At 40.5% G+C, this 18,354-nt stretch overlaps 1 protein-coding gene across 1 annotated transcript in view; it reads right to left on the bottom strand.

The window, feature by feature from the left end:
* itga3b (integrin, alpha 3b) overlaps window positions 1–18,026 on the bottom strand; it is a 164,211-nt gene extending 146,185 nt beyond the window's left edge. Inside the window, exon 1 of the mRNA XM_060849050.1 lies at window positions 17,637–18,026. Within this exon, the coding sequence (XP_060705033.1) occupies window positions 17,637–17,821 (185 nt within the window). The 5' untranslated portion in view covers window positions 17,822–18,026. The remainder of the gene's footprint in view (window positions 1–17,636) is intronic.
* Between the last annotated feature and the right edge of the window lie 328 nt (window positions 18,027–18,354).

Here is an 18,354-nt window from a genome sequence, read left to right as displayed (position 1 = left end):
AAAGTATAAAGAACAGGCTGGCACCAACATCTGCTTTCTAATACCTAGTTAATACTTTGTTTGCTCTAATCCACTAATCAAGCTTTCCACCTGGTTTGAATCCACCCCTCACCTCAACCAATGGCAAGTAGCTCTGACACTTGCTGCTTCTCTGCCCTGAGCCTTTGTCTAACCAGGTGCAAAATGGGGATCAACATTGATCAGACATCTGCAGAAATCCTGAGTACATGGGCTATGGTAATCTCTAGCCTCAAGCCAATGAGAAAGCGAGACACTTCCCTCTGGCTGGCTGATCTTTGAAAGGTCAGGAGAAACACTACACCAAAATATAGTTCAACGGGTCTATTTGAAATCCCAAGCTTTTGAAGCGGTGCTACTTTGTCAGGTGGAGTATGCGCTCCAAAAGCTTGTGATTTTGAATAAACCTGTTGGACTATAACCTAGTGTCGTCTGACTTCTGACCTTGTCCTCTCCAGTCCAACACTGGTACCTCCAGATCTTTGAAAGCAATGGCAAGCAGCACACCATTTGAAGGCCCTTCAAAGATTTTATCCAAGTGGGTAAACTGTAGAGATTTTATGAAAATGGAAACACCTCCTGGCAGGTGGGACTAGATTGGGTTGGGAGATCTGGTTGGCATGGACGGGTTGGACTGAAAGATCTGTTTCCATGCTGTACATCTCTAAGACTATGACACAGGCAGGAATACAAAGATCGGGCGTGTCATCTGCACAACATAGCAGAGTGCTCAACATGAGGACTTACTGAAGTGAAAGCTACATTTTTTCTTATCTGTTACTGCTTCTAGCTTCAGTTGCTACTTTTGCTCTTGGAAGTGCAATTTGTTTACAGTGTGACTTCCATCATTTCACCAGACTATTTTCCATATCAGCTGTAGGTGATTGCCTTCTATATGCCTGCGTGAGATTTGTTCAATGTCTTTAGTGATTTTCATTGCCATCTCAGTCTTTTCATTTTATTGGGGATCATGTCGAGATGAGTTAACTCAATTCTTTACTCATGAGGACCATTGTCATTCATGATAATATTGAGCATGTTGTAGCAGTTGCAGTGTGATTTTAGTGCACTTGACAATCTCTGTGTAATTATTGAAGTCAACTCCTAATAGTCAGAATAGTTGTCTTTACATAAGTTGACGATGGTTCCTGTGAATGCAAAGAGATCTACTCTCGGCTTCATCCATGTAATATGTCACCTGTAGCTTGCTTAGCTTAATATTCATTTCAAGGACAGCAGTGGTTGAATTGTTCCTTGATTTTGTTGCTCAATTTTGGCCTACACAGCAAATTTCTTGCCTTTCACAGACTTAATTTAATTTCTCAATGCCTTGCATCTCTCCTCTCAACTCCTTCAGGATAACTACTCTATAACTACTCTTCAATTCCCGACTCAGGCGACTGACTGTGTGGAGTTTGCACGTTCTCCCCGTGTCTGCGTGGGTTTCCTCCGGGTGCTCCGGTTTCCTCCCACTGTCCAAAGATGTGCGGGTCAGGTGAATTGGCCATGCTAAATTGCCCGTAGTGTTAGGTAAGGGGTAAATGTAGGGATATGGGTGGGTTGCGCTTCGGCAGGTCGGTGTGGACTTGTTGGGCCGAAGGGCCTGTTTCCACACTGTAAGTAATCTAATCTAATCTAATCTAATCTAAAACCTTTATACAATATGCCATCTCGGGCTGTCAATTTATCTCTATATGTCCAACATGCTATTATAGCAACAGGCATGTTCTTGATGTTCTACTTCTTATCACTACTTCTTGCAACGCTTGGAGATTTGCATCTTATTGGATAATTTGTTTGATGTGAGCAAGGCTGTTCTATTCAGTGTCACTGCTTGATTGATGACTTCCAGAGCATGGCAAACTGCTGCTTCACATTGAATCAGGAAGATTTCACATTGTGTTGTATCACCATCCAAATTTTTCACCAAGAGGACCACTCTTGATAAAATGTGTCTGCAATATGCATCCGCCTCCTTTGCTTGGACATCACATGTTGTCTCTATAACTGGAGGAACATTCTTTATGGAGTCTTTGGAGCAGATAATAGTAGCTTGAGGAAAATGCTTTGAAGTGGTTTGTGACCTGACATGATGGTCACTTTGTCTCTTCCAAGTAGGGACTTTGATGAAAATGTTCACAAGTCAATATAATGGTTAGGCACTAACCCTCAATCTGTGTAAGGTCTTTTTTTTCTACGGTCCTTTTGCTTCTGTTAGTTCACTGCATGCAGGTGTAACTTTTTGACCTTGCTGCATTAGGATTCCTCCAAATTCTGTTTTCGTAGTAATCATGAGGTACATGATAGGGTGAATAACCAAGCTCTTTTTCCCAATATAGGGAAATCCAAACTAGAGACCACAGGTTTAAGGTGAGAGGGGAAAGATTTGAAGAGACCTAATGAACATCGTTTACATGTAGAGGGTGATGCATGAATGGAATGAGCCTCAGAGGAGGTGATAGATGCTGGTACACTTACAACATTTAAAAGGTATCTGGATGGGTACATGAGTAGAACAGTTTAGAGGGATATGAGCCAATGCTGACAAATTGGACTAGATTAACTAAGATATCTGGTTGGCATGGATGGGTTTGACCAAAGGGTCTGTTTCCATGCTTTAAATCTCTATGACTCTAGTATCACACTGTCAAGTAACTTGATCATTTATGTTGTAGCAGTCCAGCACAATCAGTGGTCACTTCTGGCTTGATTTTACTGAATATTGCTTCGTGTTTTTTTGCCAATACCATTACACATCCTTGGCCATGAATTGATATAAAAGCTCACGGTAGATGACAAATTGGCAAGGATTTTGCCAAATAGTTGAAGAATCCAAGAAATCTTTCTCTTGCTTATACAACTGTTGGTCACTGCATTACTGTTCCAGTTTGCACCAATTTGAAGCCTAGGCAAAAACCTTTTGCTGTCAGTATATGGTCTTAAATTGTGATTGTATTCTTATTCAACTCCAGGTACATCTGACAACTTTGGATGAACAGTCACACTAGGCTTCCATCAAGGTCAGCATTGGCTTATTCCTTAGTGTCTCCACAGCTATAAGTAGCAAATCATCCACCAAAGCTTCCATTCAAGGAAGGTCAATAGTTGGTATCAGGTGGTGAAATTTCTCCAGGACTTTATTTATGTTCGTTGGATTAATGCATTCTCTCGGGTTTTTCTGCTGCTACCACATTGCCAAGCCATTCTATAGGAGTTGCCACTTTCTTGATTACTCCTTTCTTTTCCAACTCTCCTATCATGTATTTCCTTGAAGGAAACTGGAAATTTCCTTGCAAGGTGCTGAATTAGAGTCATAGAGGTCTACAGCATGCAAACAGGCTCTTCGAGCCCAACTTGTCTATGCCGCCCATTGCAGAAGTAAACTAGTCCCATTTGCTGGTGTTTGGACCTTATTTCTCCATACTTATCCTATCTGTGTACCTGTATAAATGTTTCTTTATTAACAAGATTCTACTTGTCTCCACCAATACCTCTGGCAGCTTGTTCCAGATACTCACCACCCTCTGTGTGAAAAAATTGCCCCTTTGGACCATTTTGTATTTCACCCCTTTCACCTTAAAACTATGCCCTATTGTTTTAAATTCACCTATCAAAGGTCAAGGCTGTTGGCTATCTACTGTATCCATGATTTGGAGATGCCGGTGTTGGCCTGGGGTATACAAAGTTAAAAATCACACAACACCAGGTTATAGTCCAACTGGTTTAATTGGAAGCACTAGCTTTTGGAGCACTGTGTCTTACAATTGTGTACTCCTCAACCACCTGATGAAGGAGCAGTGCTCTGAAAGCTAGTGTTTCCAATTAAACCTGTTGGACTATAACCTGGTGTTGTGTGATTTTTACCTTATCCATGGCTGTCATAGACCTCTATAAGGTCACTTTTCAGTCTCCCATGCTTCAGGGAAGAATATCCCAGTCTATCCAGCCTATCCTTATTATTCAAACTTTATAAAAATGGTGACACTTAGAAACAGAAATACTAAGGTCTGCTCCAGGACAGAATGATTCTGGCCCTATCATGTATCTTGCATACTTTCACAATGGAATGTAAACAGATCATGGATGTATCATAATATCGTATTTAAGATCCTGCTTTTCAAGCATCTCCAAAACACTTCACAACTTTCCTTCTCACTCGATGAAATGTTGAAGTAAATTATGACTTGGAGTAGCACAGTGTTTCAGTGTTAACACTGCTGCCTCACAGCGCTGGGGACCTGGGTTCAATTCCCTCCTTAGGTGTCTGTCTGTGTGGAGTTTGCACATTCTCCCCGTGTCTGCACGGGTTTCCTCCCAAAGTCCAAAAATGTGCATGTTAGGTGAATTGGCCATGCTAAATTGCCTATAGTGTTAGGACCATTAGTCAGGAGTAAATATAGAGTAGGGAATGGTTCTGGGTGGATTACTCTTTGGAGGGTCGGTGTGGACCTGTTTCCATACTGTAGGGAGTCTAACCTAATGACAATTCCATAAATTGTACATTGTGTTTGGACACAGAAATTGCTTGGGCCGAATGTAAATCTGCAGTTTCAAAACTTCTCATTACAAAAAAAATGTAATTTCACCAATAAAGTCACATAAATACTGTCATTTTGTAAGTGAAATTATTGATCTGATTTAATATCCTTGTATTAGTTCAATTCGTGGACTTGCCTCCTCTCAATTCCAAAATCTTCCAGACTAGTTCCCTCAAAAATTCTTTCTTTTGACTCTGTCTCTTGTGCATCTGTGTCTCTCATTGCTCCTTCATTGGTGTCTGTGCCTTTTAATGTGAGGACCCCATAATCTGGAATTTCCTCCATAGCCGCATTACCACTCCACCTTCGTTTCCTCCTTCAACATCCTCGCAACTTTAAGTTTTTGTTTAACCAATTCTTGATATAAAATCCATTGCTTTACTTAAATGTAACTCTGAAGAGCTTTGGTTCTGTTTACCATTTTAAACAAAATTAATAGCACATAGCAAAATATGTTAGGTTCCTTGTTTAACACCCTGCCTTCTAACAAAAGAAATTATAATAGTGAGTTCTCACCTACAGAAAATCTTGAAGTAGTTGAGTTTAAGATGAGACACAAACATGGGAAAGCTGTGTTGCCAAAGCTTCTCTCATCAGGTACACAATGACAAATCGATCACCCTCTTGATCTCTGTTCCAAAGTGGACTTTATTGTATCAACCTGTTACTTTCCACGCAAATCATACTGAATGACAAATCCACAAAGAGCAAATCAATTACTAATATTTGACTCACTTTTAAATTTCAAACAAAGGAGGATGACACTGTGGTTCAATGTAATATGACTACCATCGATCTGAATGCCATTTCCGACCTCCTGTTTACATTACAACTAAACACAAAATCCAACCACAAACCAGTAAATGAAATAGCATCTTAATTCGTATGTTAGCAAGCACCTTGAGGCAGAATCCAAGTGGGAGTTGAATGAGGCAGCATACAATTGCCTCATTCACTGTTCTTTAAACCGAAGGTGCAGGCAGAGAAGATTTCAAGCTGATAAAAGTCATAGGATGTAAACAGTGTATATACGAAAGGCCAGCTACTAATATGGGAACAGCCAGTAATGTAACACAATGGTCTTGGAAGAAAATGCGAACGAGAAGTAAAATGGAGGACAAAATTAGGAAATACATTGAATGAACCCTAATTGAACTATTCTAAAATAACCAGTAACTTCTTTGCTAGCTAACAGAAACCCTTAAAAATAGTAGAATCTAACCATAGGAAATGTAGAAATGTCGCCTTGCCAGAATAGAACTAGGAACTTCAGATAATAGAACACAAGCTCACATTATTTATGACTTCATCAGCACCTCAAGATACACACTCAAGACCAGCTGTTACTCTGCAGGTTTACGGCTGTGTTGGCAATACAAACACCATATAAAAGTCCTCTTCACACATCAAAAGTTATTTTAACTCCTCTTGGAATGTTTACTGCACATGGTTTTATAGTCTTAAATCCATCATGGCCTCGATTTGAAATAATAAACTCTTAATACAACCTGAGTAACAATTAGAAAGGTGCATAAGTCAACTCTGTTGTGTGTGGCTATATCTTTGATGTTGAAGTTAATCCTCCAACAGACTAAATACTGCTTTTATTCAGCAGATCATGTTCAATCTCATTCATTTCACTATGTCTCAAAGATTATGACTTGCTGGCATTAGGTTGCCATGGAAACAATTTAAAATATCAACAATTACGGTGATGTCAAACACAGGATCAAGTCGCTAGATTAATGGCTGAATACACATTAACAACTAACCCCCAAAAAATGTCAACAAAACTGAGCCCAAGTAATATGTGCTAACATTTGGGTTACAACAGACTGCAAAACCTAAATGCAGAGCAAGCTGATTCAAACATCACCATTGAAGACTATACCATGAATTGTGTACATCTGGAGCCACCAGTACACCTGAAGACAACTTCAACATGAGAGCATTCGCACCAATTCAGAATGAAAAATGAGCCCTAAGGAATAGAACAGCCCATGTATTTTATTCAGTGCTAACAGCTAGCTCCCTTTCCAGTAGAATGATGAAGTATCATGAAGGAATATAGATTATGTAAATTAGGAAAGAGACAAGATTAAAAATGGACTTTGTCCCTTTGAAGCGCTTGAACTAAGTTCAAATAGTGGGCTACAAACATGAAGGAATGCACTTCTTCCCTACTTTAAATAGCCGAGCAGCAATTACCTGTCATGTGTAATGTACTGAAAGAACAAATGCCCTATTATGGCCTTGAAACAAAATGTCTTAAAAAGGACAACCATGTCAAGTATTCAGAAGAGGTGCAAGTGCAGAACATTGCAACATTGCCACATGTAAGGTGCATTTCCTAATGCAATTTGTGTAATTGCATTGTGCTTTTATAAATCAAAGTTTGGCAATCAATTTTTCCAACATTTTTAAACATTGACATGAGCAGATCAAGATTTAGAGCAATTAGAAATCAAATTTTCTTAGCATTTTAACGTTTTTAACTTTTTGTCACAAAATAGATTCCAAAAGAATGAGAGGTTGTATAGCAGTAGTAATAGTAATGTCACCTGACCAGTTATTCGAAATCAAAGGATAGTGTTCGAGGGGCATCGATTCAAATCGCACCTTAATACATGGTTACATTTGAATTTTAAAAAACTAGCTTCATGTTACTAAAAAGCCCATCTGGTTAGTGAGCAGAAGTTGGAACATTTGAGCTGTGTGTGAGAGTGATAAATTCAACTTTTGTACCCCCATTCTACTGCCCTGGCTGAGATTAACTGATACAGTTACAGTTGTTAATCACACAACACTAGGTTATAGTCCAACAGGTTTTTCGGAGGCACTAGCTTTTGGAGTGCTGCTCTTTCATTAGGTGGTTGTGGAGTATGAGATCATATGACACAGAAATTATAGCAAAAGATCTTTTATAAACTCTGTGTTGTATGGTTTTATATTCCACAACCACCTGACAAAGGAGCAGTGTGAAGGAGCAGTGCTCCGAAAGCTAGTGCTTCCGAATAAACCTGTTGGACTATAACCTGGCATTGTGTGATTTTTAACTTTGTACACCCCAGTCCAACACTGACACCTCAAAATCACAGTTACAGATGTGACTGCTTATGGTAATGACTTTAACATATTGAACATTCCAAATCATTTCATAAATTCATTATGAAACAGAATGTCACCAAGTAACATGAGGAGATACTAGGCAAGGTCATAGAATCCCTACAGCATGAAAACAGGTCTTTCAGCCCATGAAATCCACACCGACCCTCTGAAGAGCATTTCACCCAAACCCAATCCCTCCCCTATCCATGCAATGCTGCATTTCCTATGGCTAATTCACCCAGCCTACACATCACTGGACAATTTAGCATGACCAATCTACCTAACCTGCACATCTTTGGACTGTGCAAGAAAACCGCAGCACCCAGAGTAAACCCATGCAGACACAGGGAGAATGTGCAAACCACACACAGACAGTTGCCCGAGTGTGGAATTGAACCTGGCCCTGTGAGGCAGCAGTGCTAATCACTGAGCCACCATAGGTCACCAGAAGCTTGATCATACTGTGGGGTTTTAAAGAGAGTCTCAGTGGAGATATCTGTACTTGTGAGGCAGGAAGATATGGGGAGGAAACTTCAGTTTATGGGTCAAGCAACTGAAGGGATGGACATGATGCTTAAGAAACTGTCATTAAAACAGTATAGATATCTGAAAAGCTTGCAAGGATGAAGAGGGATGGTATGGTCAACTGGCTTGAAAACAAGCAAGATCATGTTAGAATCGTGTTACTTCAGCGGGAGTCAGTTTAGCAAGTATAGGGGTGACAAATGAACAGAACTCAGTGCAAGTTAGGGCAACAGAGTTTCGGATGACCTTATGTTTAAAGATATTTGGTAGGCCTGTCAAAACAGCATTAAATTAGTCAGGTTAGGCAATAAAAAAAGGCAAAGATGAGGGTCTCAGTATCAGGAAAGAGCTGAGGCACGGATAGAATTGGCAATCATACAAAGGTAGACAGATTTTCAATGACCTTGCAAATTTTTGGTTGAAAACTCATGTTGTGGGTCAAACAGGACCCTAACTAGACCTAGAACTTGTTCAGGTGGTATTTAAATTGCACGCTTAACAACTTAAAAATGGTCTTAAGGCACTGCACGGAGCTGCAATCAGACAAACCCAAAATAAGAGTCTTTCAAGGAAATGGTTATAACTTCAGTCAAAAGATCCACAACAGCTATTGAAAGAATTTAGTTAAAGCTTACAGAATCAATGGATCTGCATGCCTAAAGCAGCGTGAAATGATGATCCACACAGGGAAGGCAAAACTGTTTGAGAAAATACAGCAGAGGCTGTGACAGTATGTGCCTCCCACCAGGGTTCTGGTCAGACAGCGAGTATTTATTTCAAGCTGTGTGATGTATTCCAAATTTACTTGACACTCTCATAATAAAGTATAACATGTCAATGGAATTGTATAAATCATGGCTTGAAATAACTACCAAGCATTGCGTTGCTGAGACAAGCTCCAGAAAAGGTCATGATTATCTGCTTTCAACTGGAAAAAGTGCTTCAACCTGAATGGTGAGTTACAATTTGCGTAGATGACTTGGAGCTTTTCTGTAACTGGCAAAATTATAGCACAAGGAGAAAAATCTATATTTTAATGTGCTTACTGCATAAAGATGACTCAGATCATAATGACTGCAAATTTACCACGGTAGCCTCAAACAATAAAAAAACTTGCAAATAGCTGATCACTCAGGAGAGGAGAGATGAGTTATGGATTTTAAGTAGACTTAAAAAGGAACAAAATAAAAGGATATAAAGAGGGCAAGAGGAGACAGTAGACAGACAATAGAGTAACATATGTTTAATTATTAACAATTGCCAGTTTGAATATTAGTCCTCAGTCATTGAAATTACCTTCCCACCTGAAAGTAGCACCGATTTTTTTTTGTTTCAGATTTACAGCAGCTGAAATATACTTTTTAACATAAGACAAAGAAGCCATTCTGCCCAACTGGTCCATGCAATATGTTAAGGTCCCAGCTTGTTATTGCCAACTCACATCCCAGATAGAAATCTGGTTTGATAGATCATGTTTTGTTTTATTTTTGTTTTCAATAAAGTGGTCTCTTACTGAAACACAAGCACACAATGCTGCAGACTGCTTTAATATTAAAACAGTGGTTTGTTAACAAAAAGAATTAAAAGTAGAATAAAGAAAACCATCTACTTATAAACCGAATTTAGAGATTATTAAACCCACAATGAAAGAATAATCCCATTATTCTGAAAACAGTCATTTAGAAATAACAAAGCAACAAAACAGATTTTGTATAGTACACCAAAAAGCTTTCATTCAATACTCATACCAGAATCCCTGTGTCTAACATCTTGGTATATTTAAGTTGATTGTGACTTCAACTCTTGGGCTGGAACTGAAAGTAATTTTTTTCCTGGCAATATCATACATTTCTTTAAAAGTGCTCAACTTCAAAAAATCTCTTCAGGATTTTATCCCAGCACTTCTGATCTGGGATAAACACTAACCCCTCACTCCAAGGTAACCTGGTTCACAGCATACCCTTCCTTTCTCAAGAACACAAGCCCATCAAGCCGCCTTGTTACAAGGAATTCACAGGATTGCTCCATTCAAAGTAGAAACTGAAACTCAAAACCTTTCCCTCTCTAAACTTTGGGTGCCTCCCTTAAGTTTAAAAGAAGTTCCACAAATTTTTAATATACCTTAAGACTTCATTGTGTACCTTGCTGGGTCACAAAACTATACAAAATAACCAAAAGTCCACTAGTAGTGCAGAAAACCCACTTGCTCTAAAGCCAGACCTCAGAGTCTATTAAAAGAATTCACATGATTGTATATATACTTATAAATTAATTATTAAATTCATGCATTCAGAAAACTCACCAGTTACTCGTTCAAAATCCAGAAACCCAAACTTGCAGTAAATAATATTTTTAAAAATATATACACCATGTATGATAAATCCCACAGTTATATCAAATGTCTATATGTACACAAGCTATTTCCATTTAACTCAGCACCTCCAAAACTGTGGGTCAAGACTCCATCTAGGATCACAGAAACAACAAGTTGATTTCTAAACTCCCCCTCATCCAATACTGTGCCCCATGCTACATCCAGTTGGGCTGTTGGGCTCTCTTCCCCAGCCACAGGCTCCTGCTGATGGTCACTTCATTAAGCCCTATGAATATAGCAGCAATGTTTCACACTGTATGCTGTGTAAACCTAACCCAATGGTTGATGAATCATCTGGAGTCCAACATCAGATAACTCAAAATCCTCAACTCTTGCTACCACTGCTTCCTGGGTTCATGAACTGGACAGGCTCAGATGACGTAATGGATTGTTGAGTCTTTAAAACAACATTTTTACAAAGTAACTTTAAATCAGATTTTGTTATGATGCATAATTTGTGGATTTATAATATTAACCTAAGGAATTATGGTGTCTCTGTGATTAGCATTGCTGTCTCACAGTACTAGGAACTTGGGTTCGATTCCACCCTCTGGTTACAGTGAGAAGTTTTCATGCTCTCCCTTGTCTGGGTGGGTTTACCCCAGGTGCTCCGGTTTTCTGTCATAGTCCATAGATGTGCGAGTTAGATGGATTGGCCATGCTAAATTACCCATAGTGTTCAGGGATGTGTAGGTTAGGTGTGTTACCCAGGGAAATACAAAGTCAGGGTAGGGGGATTAGTCTGGGTGGGATGTACTTTGGAGGCTAGTGTGGACATTTTGGGCTGAATGGCCTTTTTCCACACTGTAGGGATTCTAAGTACAGGGCTAAGTATGTACTAATTGTTAATATGTTGCGTTATTACTGGTTTGTTTCATTTGTGTCTAGGATTGCATTAATTATAGAGTCACAATGAAAAACAAATTGAGAATTTGTGATCTAACCCTGTCAACTTATCCTGCTATTTATTATTACTTGTACTTATGCTACTTTCTCTTAAGTTCTTTCTGTGGTTGCCTACAAGCTCATTTGGCTTCATGGTTTTGTTTAAAGGTACAATCTGTTAACAACCATCAAAACTAAATTGTAACTTCCAGCATATACAATCCTATTGGCCATCCTAACATGTGGTGAAATGAACAAAGCTTGGCACAGGTTAGTCATGGAATGAATTAGAGAATTTATTTCAACTTCAAGTCGCTGATTTTCACCAGTTTCGAAACAGAACAGCATTAGCGAATATGATCCAGAATTATTAATGTAGTCCCAAAAAAAGTATGTAATTATAAAATAACCAAAATTGTATCAAGCTATTCCAAATACAATGGTACGAGTTGAGGAATTCCATGTAATGATTCCAGTGTCCTGTTTGTCTCTTTGAGGAATGAAACAAAATATTTGTTCTGTTGTATGTATTGCAACTATGCATTAAGTGTCCGCAATGATAAAAATCTGAAGAGTCTTAACTGGACACCAACACTCATCATAAATAGAAGGAACCTTCTATTATAAATAAAGGAGGTTTTACATTTCCAAGTCTTCAGAAGAAGACAGTGCAAAGAAAGATTTGTATTTTCCTGGGACATTATTCACAACCCAGGCTGAACAATGCACAAAAGACATTAAGCTGGTGATGCAGCCCTTTAATTATATTTTACAAAGACTGACCACAAGTAAAGTTAAAAATCACACAACACCAGGTTATATGCTCCGAAAGCTAGTGCTTCCAAATAAACCTGTTGGACTATAACCTGGTGTTGTGTGATTTTTAACTTTACTTGTGGTCAGTCTTTGTAAAATATAAGTAAAGGGCTGCATCACCAGCTCCAATACCAGAACCTCCAAGTCATGGTGACCACAAATAAGATTCACATACTTTCTACGCATTATTTATTTTTCTCAGCTAAACAAACAGCACAGTCAACAGTTAAATTGTTTAAAACTCTTCAAGCAATCACTCTTGACAATAAATGACCACAAAATAACACCCACCCTTGGTGATTTCAGCATCTTAGAGATCACCACATTAAATCTGATTCAGGAGGCAGAAAGGAACATGAATCCTCTACCCTTCTTCCCCAGGTGCACAAACTATGCTGTCCCAATCAGCAGGACATAGAAAATGATTTGTGTGATTTTGCTGAAGCCTGCATAATGTGCATGCAGTCCTCACTTTGTCATAATGTGCATTAGTTGTTTGTTGTGGCTAATTCAGAATCTCGTCCTCCATTGCACTAGCTTTAAAGATTGTGTTGCAAACTTCTTCCCAGTATGAATTACCAATACTATGACAAAGAAAAGCAACGCAGTTTGGGAGAACATCTTACACCAATTTAGTAGAACAGTAAAATCTTCCTCAATATGTTACAGGGTCATTGGCAGGCGACACTTTTAACTGAGCCACATTTAGTGGTATCACTACAGGTGACCTTTAGCATCCTCAAAGGGAGGTGTTTTATTGGAGGAGAGAACTGGGAGGAATGGAGAGGTTTAGGGAAGAAATGCCACAGCTAGGACCAAGGCAGCTGAAGGCCCCAGTGGTGGGGCTATTAAAATTGGGGATGCATAAGAGACCACAGTTGGAGGAGAACAGAAATCCAATGCTGTAGAGCTAGAGGAGATCACAAAGATAAGAAGGGGTCAAGGGCATAGAGCAATGTGAACGGAAGAATTATAGTTTTAAAATGGATGCACTGATGGACTGGGAGTCAGTGTAGGTCAGTGACTAAAAGGCAGTAGGGAAACAGGCCATTGAATGTGTTCAGATCTGAATGTTAACAGTTGGCTTAGTATTAGAGAGATTAAATTGAGAGACTGACCAGGAGAGCATTACAGACAAGGCCACAAGCTTTGGACTACTCTATCTACAATTCAGTCTCTCACTTTGCTCTTTGGAGGCATTTTTAAAATGCACCTCTTTGACCAAGCTTTAGGTCATCTGACCTAGCATCTCTTTATGTATTTTTGTGTCATATTTTGTTTTGCAATATCTCAGCACCTGAAGTTTATTTGTACGCAGCCATTAATGCAAGTTATTATCATTAGATGGAGATAGGCTGAGACAGGGACAAAGCAAGTGTTACAGAGGGTAATAGTAGCTGCTGTTGCTGAAGAGGTCGAAACGAGGTCAGAAGCTCAGCTTAGGGGCAAATGGAATGCAAAGATTGGAGTGCGATGGCATGGACTGGCACCAGTAGACTCACTGCACTCTCCTGATCCCAGCAACACAGTCAATGAATCATTATATCAAAGTCAACTGAGATTGCAGGTGTGTAAGAAAAACAGGCACATCTGCATTTCTTCACTATTTCAAAATAAAAGGACACTATTATGCCTGTGAACACTCCTCATTACTCTTGCTGGAGAGTATGCCTGCAAGGAGGTCAATTGAAGTCAGTGGTATAACTGACTTGACATCAAACAACCTTTTGCCACTCCCTGATGAAATCATGTGCAAAGAATGACCGATGTAATGATGAAGTAATGGTAGGTAGCCAGCAGCAAGTAACCAGAATCTATCATGAATCCATTCCTATAGGACGAGTGACAATGGAGATGGGACTCGAGTCATTTTTTACTCATATGCACCTACTTAGTAAAAGATACAAATCAAAATTGTGTCAACAAGCCACATTCTCAGAATCGAAAACCATCTGTCTGAAAAGCAATTTATTTGAAGGGCACTGAACTTAAAAAGTTAACTCCGCTTTCTTTCCAAACCTGTTGGGTTTCTTCAGCAATTTATGCTTCTGTTTGTTTCAGGTAGAGTCATAGATTCATAGAGATATGCAGCACAGAAACAGACCTGTTGGTCCAACTCATCCAAGGCAACTAGATATCCTAAATAAATCCAGTCCCATTTGCCAGCATTTGGCCTATATCCCTCTAAACCCTTCTTTTTCATATACCCATCCAGATGCCTTTTCAATATTGTGATTGTACCAGCATCCACCACTTCCTCTGGCAACTCATTCCATACATGCACCACCCTCTGCATGAAAAGGTTGCCCCTTAGATCCCTTTTAAATCTTTCCCCCTCACCTTAAACCTATACCGTCTGGTTTTGGACCACCCCATCCCAGGGAAGTGTCCTTGTCTATTTAGCCTATCCATGCCCCTCATGATTTTATAAACCTCTATAAGATCACCCCTCAGCCCCTGACTCTCCAGGGAAAACAGCCCCAGCCTATTCAGCCTCTCCCTACAGCTCAAATTCTCTAACCCTGGCAACATCCTTGTAATTTTTTTCTGAACCCTTTCAAGTTTCACAACATCCTTCCTACAACAGGGAGACCAGAATTGCACAGAGTATTCCAATAGTGGCATAACCAATGTCCTGTACAGCCACAACATAATGTTCCAACTCGTATACAGTACTCAATGCACTGTCCAATAAAGACAAGCATACCAAATACATTGCTCACAATCCTATCCATCTGCAACTCCACTTTCAAGGAACTATGAACCTGCACTCCAAGGTCTCTTTGTTCAGCAACATTCCCCAAGACCTTACCATAAAGTGTATAAGCCCTGCCCTGATTTGCCTTTCCAAAATGCAACACCTCACGTTTATCTAAATTAAGCTCAATCTGCCACTCCTCAGCCCATTGGTCCTTCTGATCAAGAACCTGTTGTATTCTGAGGTAACCTCTTTGCTGTCCACTACACCTCCAATTTTTGGTGTAATTTGCAAACTTACTAACCATAACTCTTGTGTTCACATCCAAATTATTTATATAAATGATGAAAAGCGGTGGACCCTGTCACAGGCCTCTGGTCTGAAAAGCAACCCTGCTCCACGACCACCACCCTCTGTCTTCTACATTCAAGCCAGTTCTGTATTCAAACAGATAGATCTCCAACAGTTGCTGTTGTTTTAAAACACTTTATTTGTGGTTCTGCAAAATGTTCTGAGCAACCAAACAGCTGTTTCATCACTCTGCATTGGCACCTTTTCATTTTAATGGTAGCACAGTTTTCAAAATTAAATGTACAAAGGGCTGAAATAGGGCATTCAGCCCATCAAGAGATCATAACCCTCAACTCCACTTCTCTGGGTTTTCCCATCCCTTCATTCCCTTTATCATTGGCACAGCAAAGTCCTCCTTGGTATTTGAGACAGATAGAGGGCCCAAGGGTGAAATTCTGCTCAATGCAGAATGTACCCATTCTCAGCTGGAATGGCTTCAAGGTATCCAATTTATGGAGGGGGGCTTTAAAAAAAGTGGTTTTAAATCTTTGAAGTAATGGACCCGGTGTAGAAAAAAAGAGGATGGTGTGATGGTGGGGGGGGGGTGGTTGGTGAACTACGATGGCTTGGCATTGTCAAATTTTCAGAACGTGCATAACCCTTTTAGTGAAACATCAGGTGGTACTGGCTAACACAATTTAGCAGAGTGCAGAAAGCGGGGGGGAATAAAAGTTCAGGAGAAAAAGACAGTTCTAAGTACAAACGATGCGGAAACGTGATCAGGCAAAACACTTTCCAACACTTGAATGGAATGCCAGTTCTGCATATATGGAGTTGGCGAAGGTGTGCCTGGCCAGATTTGAGTGAATGATTCACTGAGCAAATTGGATCAACGCATTTTTTTTTCAGCTCGTTAGGGCGACTGAGCGAAGGGCTGAGGCTACAATCTGAAATGCAATGCCCAAGTTTAACGTTTCTGGAAATGTACTGCAACAAACGCTTCCAACACGAAAAAAAAATCTAACGTCTCTATAGGAATCCCAGGTAGATCAGTGAACTCTGAGGCAGAAAGCTTGGGTCTCATGTTTAACAATTTGTCTCTGCAAAGGGAAATATGCAGTTCTACCCTCCCCCCAGCTCACAAATCCGTCTAAGGAATGCCTTGCTGATAAGTCCTTTATCCTCCTATTAAAGCAGCGCTCAGCTTAGGCAAACAAGCCAAGTTTCCCACTCCCCCGGCACGGGAGGATGGGCTCGGAGCAGCTGGGATTCCGGAGTTGGCACAACCACAAAACACATTCACCTGGGCCGAGCAGACCGCTCGCTTCCACCTAAACCACACCGCCAGCCCTCCATCCGTAAAACAAAAGGATAAGCGGAACACATATCCATCAGATTCAGGGCAGACTCGTTAACTACTGAAGACGGACCTCGAGACCCATAGAGCTGCTTCTCTCTCTTTCCTCAGAGGCTGCCAAACCTGCTGAGTTTCTCCAGCAATTTCTGTTTCAGCTGAGTGAACTGTATACACACACCTCTCCACCAACACACACACACACACACGGGAAAAGATCAAGAATGCTTGGGTGTCTCAGACGGGGAGCCCTGGGATTGAAGGATTGATGGAAATGATGTCCATCTTCTCACCCCATTCTGAAACAACCTCAGTTCATGACCGGTCAGCGATCTACTCCCACTGCACATTCCGTCTGCTCACCGGAATGCAAGGCAGAGCCATAGACAGTGTGTTGCTGCCGGCGAGATCTGGGAACGTCCGCAGAAGGTGCGGGGGATATTTGGAGATAACGCTTGACAAAGAGACCTGGACAATCAGTCAGTCCACTGCCTCACGCTCTCTGAGCTGTTAGCCCATGTCACTGCTCCTCAACCCTCCAGAAAAGTTTCCTTTCCTTGAAACTTTGCAGAGAATTTGCAACACCGCAGCTCCCACTGAGCTAGTGCTGCTGAAAATCAAGTTTATGGTTCAGATCACCGGGAAGGTGGGCTATTCATTTAGAAGATTTCTTTCCTGAGTATACACATTCAAATTTACATATTTTAAAGGCATTGTGTTGAGACTATTTAATAGCACCCAATGGAATCGGCTGCAAATAAGGATTTGAATGTGTAAAACTATTTTATAATGCATGCTAAAACTAAGCCAAGATAGTTCAGCCCTCAGGCAATAACATTCCTTTCATTTTGTAATAAAGTTCATTGAACAGTTCTCGGGTGATGTAGGCCGGTTCTATTTTGCAGCATTTCACCTGTATTTACAAACTATCACCTCCGGTACCATCCCTAAGCAACTCACCCTCCCTCCCCCCAACACACACACACACACACCTCTCTCGCTCTCTCTCCTGATCCATAATGTACTTACAGGTAGCGATCCTGATCTTTCAGCTGTCGGTGTAAGGCCACCGAATATCCGAAGTAGCTGCCGGGTGGTCCCTGTTTAATAATCGGGAACTTTACATCGATGTTGAAAGCAGAAGAGATCGCCACCGTGGCTGATAGGAGAAGGTGTAGTCTGGGCTGAAACTGAGGAGCTGTACATGGCGCCATGTCGATTTCAAAGGCGAACTGAGTTTCACGGTGATATTGCTAGTCCCCGGTCTCTCTCCACACCCTCCCAGTACTGTACACGCCTGCCCTTCAAACCTGCGCATAGATGAGGTTTCCCTTCCCAACACAATCAGATCGACTCAGCACTTTGCGGACCTTAAAACGGCTATGCCATGCCAAAACCTCGCTGTGATGTACACTTTTTTGTTCACCATGGGGAAAACCCAAGAAAGGATCAATGAAAGCACGTGATTGCCAAGAATCAAGTTACTTGTGCTGTCATGATTTTAAATTCAATTTGTGGGTCCCACCAGTTTGTTGGTGATTAGATCCCATGAGCGGTGGATCTGAAAACGATCTGAAAACTGATTTTTTAAAAAGAAATCACTGAGGATGCTGGAAATCAGAAACTAAAACAGACATTGTTGGAAAAACTCAGCAGGTCTGGCAACACCCAGGGAGAGAAATCAGAGTTAATGTTTCAGTTCTGAATACACTTCTTTTGAACTCAGTTATTGTTAACACTGATTTCT

The sequence above is a fragment of the Hemiscyllium ocellatum genome, chromosome 32 (assembly GCF_020745735.1).
Source record: "Hemiscyllium ocellatum isolate sHemOce1 chromosome 32, sHemOce1.pat.X.cur, whole genome shotgun sequence".
Taxonomy (NCBI): Eukaryota; Metazoa; Chordata; class Chondrichthyes; order Orectolobiformes; family Hemiscylliidae; genus Hemiscyllium; species Hemiscyllium ocellatum.
The sequence above is the reverse complement of the archived record's forward strand: the minus strand, read 5'-3'. Positions and strand labels throughout refer to the sequence as shown.